Consider the following 17,830-nt stretch of genomic DNA (forward strand, 5'->3'; position numbering starts at 1 on the left):
TTGGTTGAGCGTCCGACTCTTGATTTCAGCTCAGGTCATGAACTCACGGTTCGTTAGATCAAGCCCCACGTCGGGCTCTGGGCGGATAGCACGGAGCCTGCTTGGGGTCCTCCCTCTCCCTCGCTCTCTGCCTCTCCCCGGCTCGTGCTCTCTCTCTCAAAATAAACAAACATCAAAAAAAATAAATAAATAAACTACAGTGTAGTGGAAACATAACTTTGATATATGGCACCGGGAAACCAAAACATTCATTTGAGTCACTTCACTGTGATACTTGCTTTATGGCGGTGGTCTGGAACTGGACTTGTCATGTCTCTGAGGCATGCCTGTGATCCCCATTTTACAGCCGCGGAAACTGAGGCTCAGTCCCAAGTCACACAGCTACTAAGTGAGGAGCCAGAACTTCATCCAGGCAGAAATATTTGACTGTCTACAATCAGGGCCTGCTGGTCAAGATCTCTCCCGGAAGTCCCACGTGGGGAGGAGACTGACAATACACAATAAACCAACGGGGATGAGGGGAGAGGCACAGTGTGGCAGCAGAGGGGGGGGGGGGGACAGTGTTGCTATTCTTTATTGGACCGGGAGCCAAGCGTAGCGGGTTGCCAGGTCAAGGGTCATGAGCAGATTTATCACTCTGGGTTTCTCCTTGTGGATCGTGATGGGTCTGGCACTTTTCTTGAGTGCCTACTGCACGCCAGACCCCGTCTTCACTATGTATCCTCACAGGTGACTCTGGAAAGTGGACAGCCTGGAAAATGCCTTCTCAACCCTCTAAAGCCTTGCTCAAGAGGCAAGGCTGGGGAGGCTTCCCCTACTTCTATGGCAGAATTAGTCTTTTTTCATTGTAAAACCTCTTATTTTAGCGTTACTCTAGGCCAAGCTTCCTCAGTCTCCCTCTGATAGTCTTGCCCCAGCCCTGAGGGTGGGCCCTGAGTGGCCAAACGAAGGATGAGCTAATGAGAGCTACATTCAGGACTTTAGCTTGCCTGCAGGGGAGGGAAGTTTTATATCCTCTTGGAAGTAATGCTCTTTCTTCACACAAAGGAGCGGGGACACCTGCCCTTGCCTCTCATCTTAGCCGAGGGACCTCAGCTGAAACACACAGACCCTGCAGGACTCAGTCTCCACATCTATAAACGGAAGCAATAATAGACAAAACTTTTCCAACACCTTTAATAAGGCATCGTTTTCCTCCCACAGGGAACGGCAGTTCCATAAAGGCGCCTGTGGGTTCTAATAGCTCAAACCAGCAGACGCCAGGGTTATTTCAAACAACAGAGACCCAACCCTTACTTCTAACGCCCTTTCCTCCCCGCCAGGTTTCTGGCATTCCTGAGATTACTAGGCGGGTGCCAGGGGACAGGGGGACAAAAGGTCTGTCACCTGGGTAGGCCACGGACACGGTCCCACCCCTGCAGTGGTATTTTTAGACAGAGTCCTTGGCTACTTTATCTAAATGGCCTGACTGAAGACCTTGAATTTTCAGCTTTTCAAACATCCAATGGGACTCCCACCCTGCTTCCCTTCTAAAACGCCCAGGCTACTCCCAGGTCCTCAGTTCAGGGCACAGGCCCACCTCTACAGCTGTCTTGCCAAAGGCCCCTTTTCATTATAATACTTTTGTTCAAAAAGTCCACTTTTCTTGGAGCAAGTTCAGCCAAGCACACACACGATCTAAAAAGAGATGTTTGCTTCTGGCCGACTGTGAGATCCCACACAGAAGCCATTTTCTGTAATCCAGGCGCTTAATTTCCTAAGCAGCCTGGGAAACCTCTTGTCCCAGCTCACGTCCCGTAAAATAGGATCTGTAATTTTTATATTTATCTGTAACCCCCTACCAGAAAGGATTGGGGCCACGGGCTCAAACAGGAGTGAGGGACAGGGGCCGGGGCGGCCCATTGGAGAAGGGGCCCTCGTCCCCCTCCGCGGGCAAAGGTGCGTTAGTCACGGTCACGCGGCTGCCTCCTGCGCGGGGGCGGGCGGGGCGCGTCCACAAAGCCAGCAGCCCCGTGGCACTCACCTTTGGCCAGTGATCCGCGTGGCCGCGGCGGCCCCGCTGCGGGATGCCGCCCCGCCTGCCCCGAGCCTTCAGTGCCCGGCGTCCTCAGCACCAAGGACAGGGAAACTGAGGCTGCGGGAGGGACCCCCCCCCCCCGGAGGGCGGGGTCACTTGTTCAGCCTTGAGCCAATCGCCTCTGCCCTGTTTTCGGACCCGGGGAAAATAATTCCTCCGGCTCTGGGTTGTTCGGCGCGCGGCCGCGCCTCGCAAGGAGCCGAGCCGGCGCTGGGAAATGTTATAAAAACACACCCACGGAGCAGCAGAGAGAGGTGCCTTGCCCCAAGGTCATGCAAAAAGAGAAGCCAGCCTGCAGGCACTAGCTTCCTGCCTGCACCCTGCCAGGCCCCGGCTTCAGATGTCCTGGGGTTCCCAGGGGCCCGAGCAAAGTTTCGGCTCCCAGAGCCAAGCCCGGGCTGCCCGAGGCTCCGGGGCCGGAGGCTCCCACCGGGCCCCCGCGCCGCTCTCCGGGCGCCCCCGCACCTCAGTTGCTGCTCTCCAACCCGGCGACCCCCGGCTCCGGCTCGACGCCCCCGCCCCCCGCGCCGGCCCCGCCCCCCGCGCCGGCAGCGCCCGGGGCGGGGGGCGGTGCCGCAGCCAATAGGGAGGTGGCGTGGAGAGGGCGGTGGCGACTGTGAGTCCAATCAGCGGCGGCCGGCGGCCAATCAGCGGCGGGCTCGAGGGCGGGCTGTGACGCGGGCGGCGCTCCTCGTGCGGCGGCGGTATAGGAGCGCGCGCCGCGGCCAGCGGGGCCCGCCGAGCGTCTCAGCCGCCGCCGCCGCCGCCGCCGCCGCCCGCCGCCCGCTCGCTCGCTCGCTCGCTCCCTCCGCGCCGCCGCCCCGCGCCCGCCCGGCGCGCCCCCAACCGCCGCTCCCTCCCCCGGCCGGCCCGTCAGCGAGCCGGCGAGCGGCCTCCGCGCCCGGCCTCCGTGAGGGGGCCGCCCGGCCGGACCCTGAGCCTCGCTCTCTCGCGCTGCGGCCGTCCGCGCCTCCTCGGCCGCCTGCCCGGCATGAAGACCAAGTTCTGCAACGGGGGCGAGGCGGAGCCCTCGCCGCTCGGGCTGCTCCTGAGCTGCGGCGGCGGCAGCGCGGCCCCGGCGCCCGGCGTGGGGCAGCAGCGCGACGCCGCCAGCGACCTCGAGCCCAAGCAGCTGGGCGGCCCGCAGCCGCCGCTCGCGCTGCCGCCGCCGCCGCCGCCGCCGCTGCCGCTGCCGCCGCCGCCGCCGCCGCCGCCGCCGGCCGACGAGCAGCCCGAGCCTCGGACGCGGCGCAGGGCCTATCTGTGGTGCAAGGAGTTCCTGCCCGGCGCCTGGCGGGGCCTTCGCGAGGACCAGTTCCACATCAGTGTCATCAGGTCGGTGGCGGCGCCCCGCCGGGGTGGGCGCGCAGGGCGGACGCGGGGAGCCGCTGGCCGGGGCGGGGGGCGGACCCCATGGGAAATCCAAGCCCCCCCCCCCCCCCCCCCCCCCCCCGCCCCTAGACCTTCCAGAAGACCGGCTGTTGAACGGATCCCGGTGCCAGGCGAAGACAGGTCTCCTCCGAGCAGAACAATACCGTTGAATCATCACCAAGTGCGGTTTGTGCCGAAGCTTCTTAAACCTTGCCGGGGGAGGCCCCCCCTTTGGGGGTCAGGGCCTCGAGTGAGGAGCGATGTTGTGACTGGCTTTAAAAGAAGACACTTGGTGCCTTTGCTGCTAGTTGCCCGCGTCCACGACCTGCTCCCCGCCCCCCGGGATTCACTCGTTCGTGTCCTGGGGGTAACATCTGCCCCTTCCCCGCTAACGCTGCTCAGCACCGGGGTGTATTCGTGGTCCGAGTTTAGGAGGTGTGGCTCCAGGAATGACGAGGAGCGAGGTGGAAAGGGCCTCCCCTTTGCTTAAGCTAAAAATATTTAGCCGTATACTTAAATGACCAAAAAAACGTACGCGTGTGTTTGTTCAGACCGAAGAGGACAAGGGGCTGCCTTGATTTTCGTTGCCACTCTGGCCCCAGGAGATGACCGTTTAACGTTTAGCGTGGGACCTACTTAGACCTTTATTTGTTTGTTTGTTTGTTTGTTTTTGAGAGAGCGCAGGTGGGGGACGGACAGAGAGAGGGGGACAGGGGATCTGAAGCCGGCTCTGCACCCGACAGCAGTGAGCTGGACGCGGGGCTCGAACTCACGAACCTCGAGATGGTGCCCTGAGCCACCCAGGCGCCCCTAGACCTTCAAAAGCGCATTTCTTTCTCTGCCCGTTGTCTTTTCGCTGGTTGACTAGGCTGAGTGTAGTATCTAGAAACTGGCCGCCCGCCACTGATAATCCCCAACTCCAAGTTTAGTCATTTGATTCCTTTTCTGTGCCCAGTCTTGCAGCAGAGCTTCACTTCCTTGTTGTGCCTCTGGCCCCTCTCACGGATTTGCTTGCGAGCAGCAGGAGCCAAAGGTGGGAATCAAAGGAGCTTGCCCAGTGAAAGGTGTTTTATATTTTCATTTTACTTATTAAAAAATTTTTTTTTAATGTTTATTTAGTTTTGAGGGAGAGAGACAGACAGAGTGTGAGCAGGGAGGTGCAGAGAGAGAGAGGGAGACACAGAATCCGAAGCAGGACCCAGGCTCCCAGCTGTCAGCACAGAGCCCCACGCGGGGCTCAAACTCACCAACCGTGAGATCAGGACCTGAGCCGAAGTCGGACGCTCAACCGACTGAGCCCCCCAGGCGCCCCTCCAATGACAGTTTTAAGCAAAAGACAACAGCCTAACGGACCAGTGACACTCCCCTGAAAGGGCCCACAAGGGAATGTCGTAAGGCTGGATCCCGGGTGTCCGAACATCCTCACAGGCAACAGGCAAGAGCACTGGGGCAGGAGTGGGGTACCAGAGACCTAGTCTCTCAGACTCTGACATCAGCGAATAGCCACTGACCTCCAGCCCCTCTGGGTTTCCCGTTTATACAGACTGATGATTACATGGCCTGGGATGGTCTCTATCACCCTTTTCTTTGAGAATTTTCAGGCCTACCTGAATGTGATGGTTTTGCAGACACTTTCATTAAAAGAATGAATAGGGGCACCCGGGCAGCTCAGTCGGTGAAGCGTCCGACTTCGGCTCAGGTCATGATCTCGTGGTTTGTGAGTCTGAGCCCCGTGTTGGGCTCTGTGCTGACAGCTCAGAGCCTGGAGCCTGCTTCCGATTCTGTGTCCCCTCTCTCTCTGCTCATGTTCTATCTCTCTCCTTCAAAAATAAATAAACATTTAAAAAAAATTAGTAACTGTTACTGTAAGAGCATTGAAGATGTTTTCTTTTCTCCAGGAATTGGTACCCGCAGAAGTAGTCTTGGAAGCTGTCCTTTTTGTTTAGAGGACCTTTTAAAACTATGGTATACATTGCCTCTTAGTCCTGTTTTCTGCAACAGGATGTAATTATGGAATGGGTTTCATGAGAAAAGAGGTGATTTAGCACATGGGAAGTGGGTGATGCCTAGCTTTAAAAAGGGGCAAAAGAGGTGGGCTCCTGGGTGGTTCAGTTTGTTACACATCTGACTTTGGCTCAGGTCATGAGCTCTTGGTTCTTGAACTTGAGCCCTGTTTCAGGTGAGCTCTGCTTCTCCCTCCCTCCCTCCCTGCCTTCCTCCCTCTCCCTTCCCCCGTCCCCTCCTCCTCTCTCCCCCCTCCCCCACTCTCTTCCCCTCCCCCACTCTCTCCCCCCTCCCCCTGCTCCTTGTGTGATTCTGTCTCTCTGTCCCTCGCTCACTTGTGCGCGCTCTCTCTCTCTCTCTCTCTCTCTCAAAAAAAGGTGGGGGGCAAAAGAGGCAGTTCACAGTGAGGAAAGGGATTCCTCTGGGTCGAAATCCAGTGGCCCTCCACAGGCAGGTGGCACTTCCTGTGTCTCTGGCTATCGTGTTATTGACACTTCACAATCTTTCAGCTTTTTACTGAGTGCTGGTCTATCCGCAGGGGTTTATCAGACCTCGCCACCTCAACTCAGTCCGTCTAGTCTGTCCCACGTTTAACCCTTTTGCTCCTTCCCACCCTGGAATATGCTTTTGCTGCTTTCTGTCTTGGAGTTGTAACAGCAGCTGGCCAGAGCTGCAGGACCACTGCCACCTTTGCACTCCCCCAGAGGCCCCTCCTCTGCCCGCAGTGACAGCTGAGACCTGGTGAGCCGCTTTTGCCTTTTGCGTTCACACCTGCTGTCTCCTCTGTTTGCTGTTTCTGAAGCCAGGAGTCCAGGCCTGCGCCCTTGCTTAGACCCTGTACCAGGAGGCACCTGTGGATGTCCTTGCACTTTGGGTCCCCCCCCACCCCCATCCATTCTATATCTCGTTGCTCGGTATTTCTCAAATATTGTTATTCTTGTTTTAAAAAATTAAAAAAAAATTTTTTAATGTTTATTATTTTTGAGAGAGACAGAGCACAAGTGGGGAGGGGCAGAGAGAGAGGGAGACACAGAATCCGAAGCAGGCTCCAGGCTCCGAGCTGTCAGCACAGAGCCCGACGCGGGGCTCGAACCCACGAACTGTGAGGTCATGACCCGAGCCAGAGTCAGAGGCTCAACTGATTGAGCCACCCAGGCGCCCCTGTTCCTTTAGCTTTAAAAGTTTACTGTGGCTTCCTGTAGCTGGAGATTAAAATCCAAACTTGTTGGCGTGCTTTCAGCCTGGGCCCCAGCCTCCCTTTTTAGAGTGGTTCTTTCTTGTTGTTGTTGCTATTGTTTAAAAATCGCTCTCCCCCCTTGCCAGCAACAAGGAACAGGGAGCTAGTTACACTGGACCCTGCGTTTCCTGAATGAGCTTTGTGTTTTCAGTCTCCAGGCCTTTCTTTGCGCCTCTACTCTGCTTGGCAGCCTGGTGTCTGCTTCTAAACTTCCTCCTTCGAGGCCTGGCTTAGGGAGAAACAGAATTAATTTCTTCCCTGTTTGTTTGTCTTCCATAGCACTTCATATACATACACACCTTCACGGCAACAGCACTTACCACATCTGTGTGTTTATTCTTTGACTCCCACGTTAGATTGAATTAATTCCTAGAGGGCATTTCCTGTTCATCCTTGTGTCTCCAGCAGTGGAATAGTGCCTGACTCGTGGTAGGCACTGGATTTTAGCTTAAATTGGCCTCTTCACTATCCTTTTAATGTGATTGATGGCAGGGGTCTCTGTAATCAGACTGTTGTTTGCCTGAGTCCTTTAGCAGTGGTATAGGGAAAGATAAGAATTACCATAACATAGGGGTGCCTGGGTGGCTCAGGCAGTTAAGCGTCCGACTTCAGCTCAGGTCATGATCCCATGGATCGTGGGTTCGAGCCCCAAGTTGGGCTCAGTGCTGACAGCTCAGACCCTGGATCCTGCTTCAGATTCTGTGTCTTGCTCTCAGCACCTCCCTGCTCTCACTCTGTCTCTCTCTCTTTCAAAGATAAATAAATGTTTAATAGAAATTGTCATTGATAAACTGACCGCTCAAAAATTTTGTCCATGCCCAACTGTCACAGCTGAACACTAACTTTTGTCCAGGCCCATCAAATCAAGTGTTTGTTATTATCACTCTCGTTGCTGATTGATAAAAGTCACAGTCAGTTGTGAAATGAAATTGCAGATCTCTGCAAGATTTCCTGAAGTTTGCTGGAAGAAACGCTTGAGGGCTGTTAAAGTTTCACACATACCTGTTGACACAATATATCCCACAGACCCACTAACAGTTGAAAATTGATGGGGAGGATGATACCATGAGCCCTTCACAATAGAATGATTTAAACATCAAAAAACAGAGAGAAGCCCTTGAAAAGACTGGCCAAGTCCGTAGATGTATTTGCAGAATGATGCAATAAAAGTCAAACAGGGAGTGAATTACGGTTTATGGTGTGTCATCATTAACTTTTTGGTAAAATTATGCCAAAATTCCCTACCTAATTTCCTTTTTATGTGCACGGTTGCATTATAACTTATGTTATAAATAACTTTTAGTTTCATTTTCCAAGATGTTTCATTTACATTTTGTTTTTACTGTTTACTGTGAAAATTTGGTCCCTTAAGGGGTCTTACTTTTTTAAAAAATGAATAAACTTGGAGCATAGGACTGGCTTAGTGGAGCATGTGACCCTTGATCTTGGGGTCGTGAGCTCGAACCCCACACTGGGCATAGAGCTTACTTAGAAAAAATAAACTTAATTTGTTTTAGGACAGTTTTAGTTCACAGCCAAACTGAGCAGAAAGTACCGAGGGTTCCCATATACCCCAGTCCCCCACCCCACCAGAACCCCCATCACTGTTGACATCGCCCCCCGCCCCACACACCAGAGTGGTACGTTTGTTAAAATCCGTGAACCTACATCAACACATCACCGTCACTCAAAGTCCATGATTTACTTTACGCTAAGGTTCACTTCCAGTGTTGCGCATTCTGTGGGTTTGGAGAAATGGATGAGGACGCATTTCCACCGTCCTAGCAACCTGCACAGTAGCTTCTGTGCCCTGAAGGTCCTCTGTCCTCTGCCTGTTTACCCCTCTCTCCTCCCAACCCCTTTTCTCAGATGTCGAATGATGGGAAGCACGAAGTATGTAGCCTTTCGATTGGCTTCTTTCACTTAACAGCCTGCATTTAAAAGTCTCCTTCGTGGCTTGATAGTGTGGGTCGTTGTAGTACTGAACACTGTTTCATCCGGATGGACTACGGTCTGTCCGTTTACCTACTGCGGGACACCTTGGTTGCCTCTAAGTTTCAGCAGTTAGGAAGAAAGCTGCTGTAAATATCCATGTGCAGCTTTCTGTGCGGACATCAGCTTTCTCCTCTTTTGAGTAAATATGAAGGGGTGCGGTTGCTAGCTCGTGGGGTAAGAGCATGTTTCGTTTTGTTAAGATACTGCTGGTCTGGGGCGCCCGGGTGGCTCCGTCGGTTAAGCGTCTGACTTCAGCTCAGGTCATGATCTCACAGCTTGTGAGTTCGAGCCCCGCGTCGGGCTGTGTGCTGACTGCTCAGAGCCTGGGGGCCTGTTTCGGATTCTGTGTCTCCCCCTCTCTCTGCCCTTCCCCTGTTCATGCTCTGTCTCTCTCTGTCTCAAAAATAAATAAAAACATTAAAAAAAAAAAAAAAAAGATACTGCTGGTCTGATCTCCAGGGCTGCTGCTCCGTCGTGTCCCGCCAGCTGTGAGCGAGAGCTCCTGTCGCTCCGCACCCTTGCCCGCATTCGGGGTCAGTGGTCTAGATTTGGTGTGAGCTGGTGTCTTGTGGTTTTAATTTGCAATTCCCTAAGGACATGTGATGTATATGCTTTCTTGTCCTCTGCCTGTCTTCTCTGGTGAGGCGTGTGTTTAGGGTTTTTGCCCATTTTTTAAGTTGAGCTGTTTATCTCCTTATTGTCGTGGTCAAAGGGTTCTTTGTATCTTTTGGCCGATAGCCATGTGTGTGTCTTTTGCAGGTATTTTCTTCCAGTTTGTGGTTGTCGTCTTATTTTCTTGAATGACGTCTTTTGCGGAGAAGTTTTAAATTTTAATGAAGTCCAGCTTATCGATTATTTCTTTCGTGGATCATGCCTGTGGTGTGGTATCTAAGATGTAATCACCATAACAGGGTTGTTTAGGTGATTTCCTGTCATAGTCTGGTTTGTCGTTTTGCATCTTACATTTACATCTAGGATCCATTTTGTGTTACCTTTGGGGAAGGATGTAAGGTCTGTGTCTAGATTTCATTTTTTAAATGTGAATGTCTAGTCACTCCAGCACCATTTGCTAAGACTGTCCTTTCCCTACTAAATTGCCTTTGCTCTTTGTCAAGATCAGTGGACTGTATTTATGTGGATCTATTTCTGGGCTGTGCAATCTGTTCCATCGATCTGTTTGTCCATCGTTTTGCCAACACCACACAGTCCTGATTATGCAGCTTTGTAGTAAGTCTTGAAGTCAGGTAGTGTCAGTCCTCTGACTTTGTTCTCCTCTTTTAATACCAGATTGGCCATTCTGGGTGTTTCGCCCCTCCATGTAAACTCCAGAGTCAGTTTGCCAACATTGGGATTTTGATTGGGATTCGTTGGATCTACACAAGTAGGGAAGAATTGACATCTTGGCAATATTGGGTCTTCCTATCCATGGGCATGGGATATTTCTTCATTTTATTTAGTTCTTTGATATTTTTCATTAGAGGTTTGTATTTTTCTTCTTATAGATCTTGTTGGTATTTTGTTACATTTATACTTCAATGTTTCATTTTTTGGTTGCTGATGTATGTGAGAATAGGTTTTTGATTTTAATTTGTACTTGTTCATTGCTAGTATAGGGGACAGTGATTGACTTTTATGTTAACGTTGTATCCTGCAACCTTGCTATAATTCTTATTAGTTCCAGGATTTTTTTTTTTTTTTTTTTTCAGCCTAGCCTCTTAGCTTGTCCAGCTCTGACACCGATGCCCATGTTCTCCTTCTGGGTTTTTCCCTGCAGTGGAACCCTGGCAGCCAGCCTGGCCCCCTCCACTATCTCACCATCCTCTATCAGCTGGCGGAGAATCTCGTCCTGCCCTTGGACAGCCCTTGTCTTTAGCTTTTCAGGGGTCTGTTTTGTATCCACAACGAGGTTGTACAGTACATGTCTTTCATAAGTTATGTATGTGTGTAAGCAAGCTCTGTACCCAACCTGGGGCTCACACTCACAACCCCCGACGTCAAGAGTTGTACATTCTACTGACTGAGCCAGCCAGGCGCCACTCCTTGTCATTCATAACGTATTTACACATCTCACTGTGGCCGGTGCTTTTTCTGTTCAGTGTCCCAGTGACCCAGGGGCTGATGATGAAACAGCAAGACAATAAGGCCTGGGAGGTCCATGTGAGCTAGGAGTGATGCGGGAGCCCTTTGTGGAGAAAGTGGCAGCACCCCTGAACTCTGAAAGGTGCAAGAACCTCTCTGGTGAGAAGAGCAGGAAGAAGCATGCTACCTTCCAAGGATGCTAAGAATAGTGGCTTGAGGGGCGCCTGGGTGGCTCAGTCGGTTGAGCGTCCGACTTCGGCTCAGGTCATGATCTCACGGTCTGTGCGTTCGAGCCCCGCGTCAGGCTCTGTGCTGACAGCTCAGAGCCTGGGGCCTGTTTCGGATTCTGTGTCTCCCTCTCTCTCTGAACCTCCCCCGTTCATGCTCTCTCTCTGTCTCAAAAAACAATAAAGGTTTAAAACAAAAAAAAAAAGAATAGTGGCTTGAAATGGGTATTTTGGGGGGGGCGCCTGGGTGGCTCAGTCAGTTAAGCATCTGACTCTTGGTTTCGGCTCAGTTCACGATCTCACGGTTCGTGGGTTCGAGCCCCACGTCGGGCTCTGCACTGACAGTGCGGTGCCCGCTTGGGATTCTCTCGCTCTCCCTTTCTCTCTGTCCCTCCTCTGTCTGCTGTCTTTCTCACAATAAATAAGTAAACTTAAAAAAAAAATCGGTGTTTTAGGAACCCTTTCTGTGGGACATGTGGATTACCACGATTGGGTGGTGGTTGTGGTGGTGGCACTAAGGGGATGTAGTGGGTGGAGAGCAGGGGTACCGCTAACCTTCTTACAGTACAAAGGACAACCCCTCCTCTTCCTCCAGCAGAGGATCCTCAGACCCCAAGTGTCAACAGTGCCAAGGTTGAACAGCCCTTGGAATACGGGGCTGAAGACCAGCTTTCCTCTTTTGTCCGTTTGGCCCACTCTTAACACATGCGCCTTTGCTTTACCATTGCTCCTGGTGGCGGCTGGCATTACCTGATCGTCACAGAAACCCCTATCAGATGCTCCTGCATCATTTTATGGTGAGAAGACAGGCTTAAAAGGCATCGAGTAACTTGCCCAAGGCCACACAGCTGTCTGGGAGCCAGCAGCTCACCAAGGTCAAAGGCTGTTCACTTAACTCTGCCTCCAGGCTCGGGGTTAAGGCCTCTGTTCCTGATTACCACACACTGATGCTGGCGTTTCACTCTAGTTTTGTTTTGTTTTTTTCCCCTCCACCTGAGCTATGATTATTTCAAGTTGAGTTTTAGATGGTCAGAAGAAGTTTTGCAAAAATCCACCCCCCCCCCCCTTTTTTTTCCTTATTCCGTTTGTGCTCCAAATTCATTGGCTGTTTTGGTATTTCACTGTCTTCTATTTTCTATGTATCCAGTCCTTTGTTCTTGCCAGTCCTTTCTCTGTGGAGATAGTGGTTGTGTTTGAATCCCCCCTCCCCTTGCCCCCCAGTCATTTGACTTTGAGAAAAAGTGAAACCTTTTGTTTCCAGGCGGCGAGCCCCAGGGAGACTGAGTCCGCGCGCTGGACCTGACGCCCAGTTACTTGTGGATAATTTGCAGACATTTCAGGAGCTTTTTTGCTTTTTAGCAAAATACGGTTGGTTAGGTGTGGATCAGATAACTCCCCATCTTAGTTTAGCAGGTGAAAATCTTTTGTTCAAGATTTCCCTGGAGTAGGCAGGTTCTTGGGTTGATCATTCCCTGAACATTGAGCTGATACACCTGAATATGAATCCTTTTCCAAACAATTAAAGATATACAGATGTTTTTGATGGATGAATGGATTAGCAAAATGTCCCATTTACGTACAATGGAATATTTGTTAACCTTAAAGAGAGTCTTTTTTTTTAATTTGAGAGAAAGCGCGCACTCGAGCCGGGGAGAAGGGCAGAGAGAGAGAAGCTTAAGCAGGCTCCATACTCAGTTTGATCCCATGACCCTGGGATCGTGACCTGAGCCTAAATGAAGAGTTGGACACTCAACCAACCGAGCCGCCCAGGCGCCCCGAAAAGAAGGAGGTTCTGACACATGCTACCACAGGGATTAACCTCGAGGACATGCTAAGTGAAATGCTTGCCAGTCACAAAAAAGACCTATATTGTACGATCCGACTTCTGTGAGACCTCTAGCGTAGTCATATTCATACACACAGAGTAGATGGTGGTGGCCGGGGGAGGGGGGCGGGGAGAATGGAGCGCTAGTGCCCAATGGCTCAGTTTCAGTTTTGCAAGATAAAAAGAGTTGTGGAGACAAATGGTGGTGGTGTTTGCAAAAACAGTGTGAATACACTTAATGCCACGGAACTGTGCGCTTAAAAACGGTTAAGGTGGTAAATTGATATGTGTATTTTATCACAATTTAAAGATTGGAAAAAAATAGGGGTGCCTGGCTGGCTCTTGACTTCAGGGTTGTCAGGCGAACGTGATAACCACTACACTACGGAAACCCTTGACTTCAGGGCTGTAAATTCAAGCCCTGCGTTGAGTGTAGGGATTACTAAAAAAAAATGAAGAAGAAAAAAGGGGCGCCTGGGTGGCTCAGTAAGGTGAAGCATCCAAATCTTGATCTCAGCCCAAGGCTTGATCTCACGGGTATGAGTTCCAGCCCCGTGTTGGTCTCCATGCTGAGCTTAGAGCCTACTGAAAAAATAAAAATAAAAAATAAAAACTTAAAAAAATGGCTGTTGAAAAATTGGAAAAAAAAGGTATGTAGATGTTTGACATTAGGAATGTCATATTTCAAGACTTTGGGCACTCCACTAAGTTGTATCACTATAGCATGGAATTTTCCTGCTTAGACTGCTGTGGAATAAAATAGGAATTAAGTGACCTCTTTGAGACCTGCTAAGTCTACAAATACAGGATGCGAGCCAGTTTTAAAACTGTTTAAAAATGTGTTCCTAAAATAAAAGCTGTATTACACAATAAACCCTATCTAGCGAAGTGATTATACTCCAAAATTTTAGAGAAATGCACTCTGTAGCATAAAGAGTTGAAAACATTGAAGCCACTCCTAGATGCAAATGCAGAGACTAGCTCAGAAGCTCTCTCTTATATGTTTGCCTTATAACTTGTAGTTAAAATTTGTTCTTCAGCAAAATCTCCCAACTACTTCTTTTAAAAAAAATTTTTTTTTAAATTTTTATTCATTTTTGAGACAAAGACAGAGCATGAGTAGGGGAGGGGCAGAGAAAGGGGGAGACACAGAACCTGAAGCAGGCTTCAGGCTCTGAGCTGTCAGCACAGAGCCTGACGCGGGACTCAAACTCACAGAGTGTGAGATCCTGACCTGAGCTGAAGTCGGACACACAACCGACTGAGCCACCCAGGCGCCCCTCCCCAGCTACTTCTTAACCTACAAACTGGTAGTTGAATCTCGGGATGTGACATTCGCCAAGTGCCCAAATCTGTACTGTGTATGCCAGCTTCCTGATGCTGATGTGTTAAAGTGGGTCACATGATGCAGCCCAAATAAATCACATCTACTGGACTGTTAAGCTTTTTTCCTGGGGCTGAGAAAGTTTTGATGATCTCATTGACTCCAGTCTGTCTTCCTTTTATTTATTTTTATTAGCAATTTTGTTTATGATTTCTCCTTTTTTTTTTAGATGTTTATTTATTTTGAAAAAGAGAAAGAGTGAGTGAGCAGGAGCAGGGAGAGAGAGAGAGAGAGGGAGAGAGGGTCCCAAGCAGTCTCCGCATTGTTAGTGCAGAGCCCAACATGGGGCTTGAACCCATGAACTGTGAGATCATGACCTGAGCCACACCAAGAATTGGTGAGCCACCAACTGAGCCACCCAGGGGCCCCTTCCTCCTCCTCCTCCTCCTCCTCCTCCTCCTCCTCCTCCTCCTCTTCTTTCTCTTCTTCCCCTCCTCCCCCCTCCCTCCTCCTCCTCCATTTTATTATTTTAAGTAATTTCTACACCCAGTGTGGGGCTCGAACTCACAATTGTGACATCACGAGTCACGTGCAGACACCCCTTGACTTCCTTTCACATGTAGAGTGTGTTTAACACGCTGTGTGAACTTTACAGAGCAACCAAAAAATTGCATAACAGTTTTCGTGGCCAACAGCTGATGGTAGCATTCGATGCTTTTGGCAAGGTGGGCGGAGAGTCTGGACAGATTTGCGAAGTGGCCTTTGTTTCCTCTGTTTGTGCTGTGGAACCAAGATGACAGCTCGCTCCTGTGACTTTATGCCTGGAGAGGGGGTGAGGAGCTTCCGGGCAGCACTGTCCTGTCCCACGTGACGGTCCGGACAGTAGAAAGCAGAGGGGTAACTTTCCAGCTGTGGCAGCAGTAACCGCCTTCCCTTGCTTCCTCTTCGTATGGTGGGGTCACTTCAAGCGACTTGTTCCCTGTGTTTCAAAGGGGAGCACTTCGGCCACCGCTGGCCTCCCAGGTGAAAAACAGCTGTGCCCCAAACGGTGACGTCAGTGGCCTTGTCTCATTTACCTCGTAGTGGAGAAGTGTCCATTTTCTCTCCCCTTCCTTGACGATTTACACTTTGCCAGTATATTACGTCCGGGAATTAATTGTGCTTTATGGCTACATGTTAGAGTAGCCTGTTCGAATGGTGAGGGCCTAGTAGCAAATTAAGAGGAACTTGATTTCTTTTGTGCACTGCCGGGTTTTGGGGTTTTGCGGACTTGCCCCGGGGTGTAGGTAACATATAAATCTCCCTGAGCTGCTTTACTGTCTAGCAGCCTAGACTTCTGTTGGAAAGGGGTGTGCTACCAGCTCTGGAACAATGGAGCTGATGTAGAGAAAGACAAGTTGGGGGAGAAGAATACCTAGTTCTCTGAAGTTGAGGGTTGGAAAATTAATCAAGAAGCAGATGAGCTCTTATTATAGATAATGGATAAAAAACATTTAGGCTGTGTTAAAGGCCATCAGGAAATGCAGGGCTGAAAAGGAGGCCTGGGCATAACAATCCTGAAAAGCACCCAGAATATTATCTGTTATGTGACTTGAGGCACGAAGTTTGCAGTAAAAGCTCGATGAGCTGGGGCCCAATTTACTGAAAATTTTCCTTATTCTTTTTTTTTTTTTTTTTTTTTTTTTAACTACTCTCTTGTCCATAAAATCAAGTAAAGGGTTAGATTTGTGCTTATCAAACTAGAATACCTATGTTAGTACTCCGGCCACCGTGTAATCTTATAAATCTCCCCAGAAAGCTAATTGTATTAACAGATTCAGAGAGTAGTTTGCATTGACCAGCTGTGTTTGTTAAAACAGAAAAATGGTATATTATGGAGCAGAAGAGAAAATGCTGCCTGGATATGTATATAAAAGTTTGCACTTAGGAGAAAGCAAACGTGTTTCTTACCTGGCATTCGAAACACTTTGATGGGAGAGTTTGAGAAGTTATGGTTTAAATGGTATCTCTGGGTTCTTCTGCTTTAATACTCTTGTCTTTTATGAGAAAGTTTTGTTTTTTATTGAAGTATAATTAACATACAGGGTTATATTAGTTTCAGGTGTACAACATAAGATTCAACAATTGTGCACATTATTCAGTGCTCACCATGATAGGTGTGGTCTCCATCTCACTAAAAAATGTTATTATAATATTATTGACTCTGTATTCTCTGCTGTACTTTTCATTTCGGTGACTTGTTTATCTCATTCTTTTGAAAGAAAATGTAAAAGTAAGAAGATGCAAGATTATCTAAGAGTTAAAAACATTCCCTGTTGTGCTTTGGAAGCCACTCAGGTCTGAGTTCCCTTGTTGTTCTTGCCTCTCTAGTTCTGCAGTGATATTTCATGTTTAGATCAGCAAGGGGCTCAGATCATTAATAGCTACATCATATTTGTAAGTTATATTTAAGGCAGGAATGGAGGGAGGTATGAAGGAATTTTAGATTTTCAACAAGAATGTTCCGTTAACCTGTAATTGTCTTGTGGTTAGGATGATACTTCTTCGTACCTACTTGACGATTAACCAGGAAGTTCAATCAAGTGGGCTAGCTCCCTCCCTGAGCATTCCTTTTCTTTGTGAAGTGATTACAGAAGACAATGGGAAAGAACAAGGGTTATTTTTGTTCATGTTGTTAAAAAAAATTTTTTTTTTGAGTAGGTAATCTGCGTACTGGTTTTCAAATTCAGACATGAAGGGGTGTGCCGTAATTCTTTCTGTCACCTCTGGCCCCAGTGCTCCTCTCTAGAGGCAAGCAACGTTCTTAGGTTCTTAAACATTCTTCCAGAGAGATGCTTCGCGTGTGTTAGTATATTTGGGTGTACTCATTCTTTCAACAAATATTGAGAGCTGCTCTGGGCCAGGCAGTGTGCAGGGGGCTACGAATATGTAGCCTCCTCCTCCTCTTTAAAACTTACAATAAAAAAAAAAAATGTGAACTTACAATAGGTCACCTTTTTTTGTGTGCTGAGAGCAGCACTATATCTCAGAGATCGTTTTATATTGGTATTTATTGAGCTGTCTTATTCTTTTAAGTAGGGACATGATGTTGTATTTTAACTTAACTATTATTCTGATATTTTCATGATAGTTCAAATACCAGAGCTTCTGTTTTCTAAGGTAATCACTCTAATAAAAAGATTGCATGTATGAAGTGCCTACTATTGCCAGATACTATATTGATCACATTCATCTCAGTTAATCTGGGTAGCGGTCCTAGGAGAGAGGTGTTCTTAGCCCCGGGGTCCCAGAGAGGTTGAGTAGTTTGCTGGAAGTGAAAGTGTTAATTAATGGTGTGAATAATCAGCCTCCTGTCTGATCTTCTAGTCTCCTTCCCATTGCAGTTCCCACACAGTGTGATGGTTCTTTCTAACATTCACTCAGATACGCGCTTCAGTTTTGGCAGGAGGTTATGTTCTCCTGTCCCTGTTATTGCCCAGCTTTTTTGTGATCAGTCGCTCCGTATGACAGCACCCATTGCTTGTCAGGTATGTGCGCAGGTATCCAAGGACTCCGGATGACCGTGAGTGTGTTGCTCAGTCCTGTGTTTGAGATCGGTAATAACCAAAAGATATTGCCACCCTCACATCCAATCAGATACGCCTGAGCGTTAGAGACCTGTGCGGGCACACATCCTGTGACAGTCCGGGAC

At 49.3% G+C, this 17,830-nt stretch overlaps 1 protein-coding gene across 12 annotated transcripts in view; it reads left to right on the forward strand.

Annotated features, from left to right (window-relative positions):
• The first annotated feature begins 2,912 nt into the window (after window positions 1-2,912).
• The window catches only part of CHKA (choline kinase alpha), a 61,181-nt gene continuing 46,263 nt past the window's right edge, over window positions 2,913-17,830 (forward strand). For 2 of the 12 annotated variants that reach the window (XM_078433753.2, XM_078433756.2), the window contains exons 1-2: window positions 2,933-3,412; window positions 3,539-3,634. In XM_078433753.2, the coding sequence (XP_078289879.2) occupies window positions 3,069-3,412; window positions 3,539-3,634 (440 nt within the window). In that variant the 5' untranslated portion in view covers window positions 2,933-3,068. Of the gene's footprint in view, window positions 3,413-3,538; window positions 3,635-17,830 lie in introns of all 12 variants that reach the window. The other 10 variants (XM_078433758.2, XM_078433760.2, XM_078433757.2 and 7 more) reach the window with 9 other exon arrangements.

The sequence above is a fragment of the Panthera onca genome, chromosome D1 (genome assembly GCF_046562875.1).
Source record: "Panthera onca isolate mPanOnc1 chromosome D1, mPanOnc1 haplotype 2, whole genome shotgun sequence".
Classification (NCBI taxonomy): domain Eukaryota; kingdom Metazoa; phylum Chordata; class Mammalia; order Carnivora; family Felidae; genus Panthera; species Panthera onca.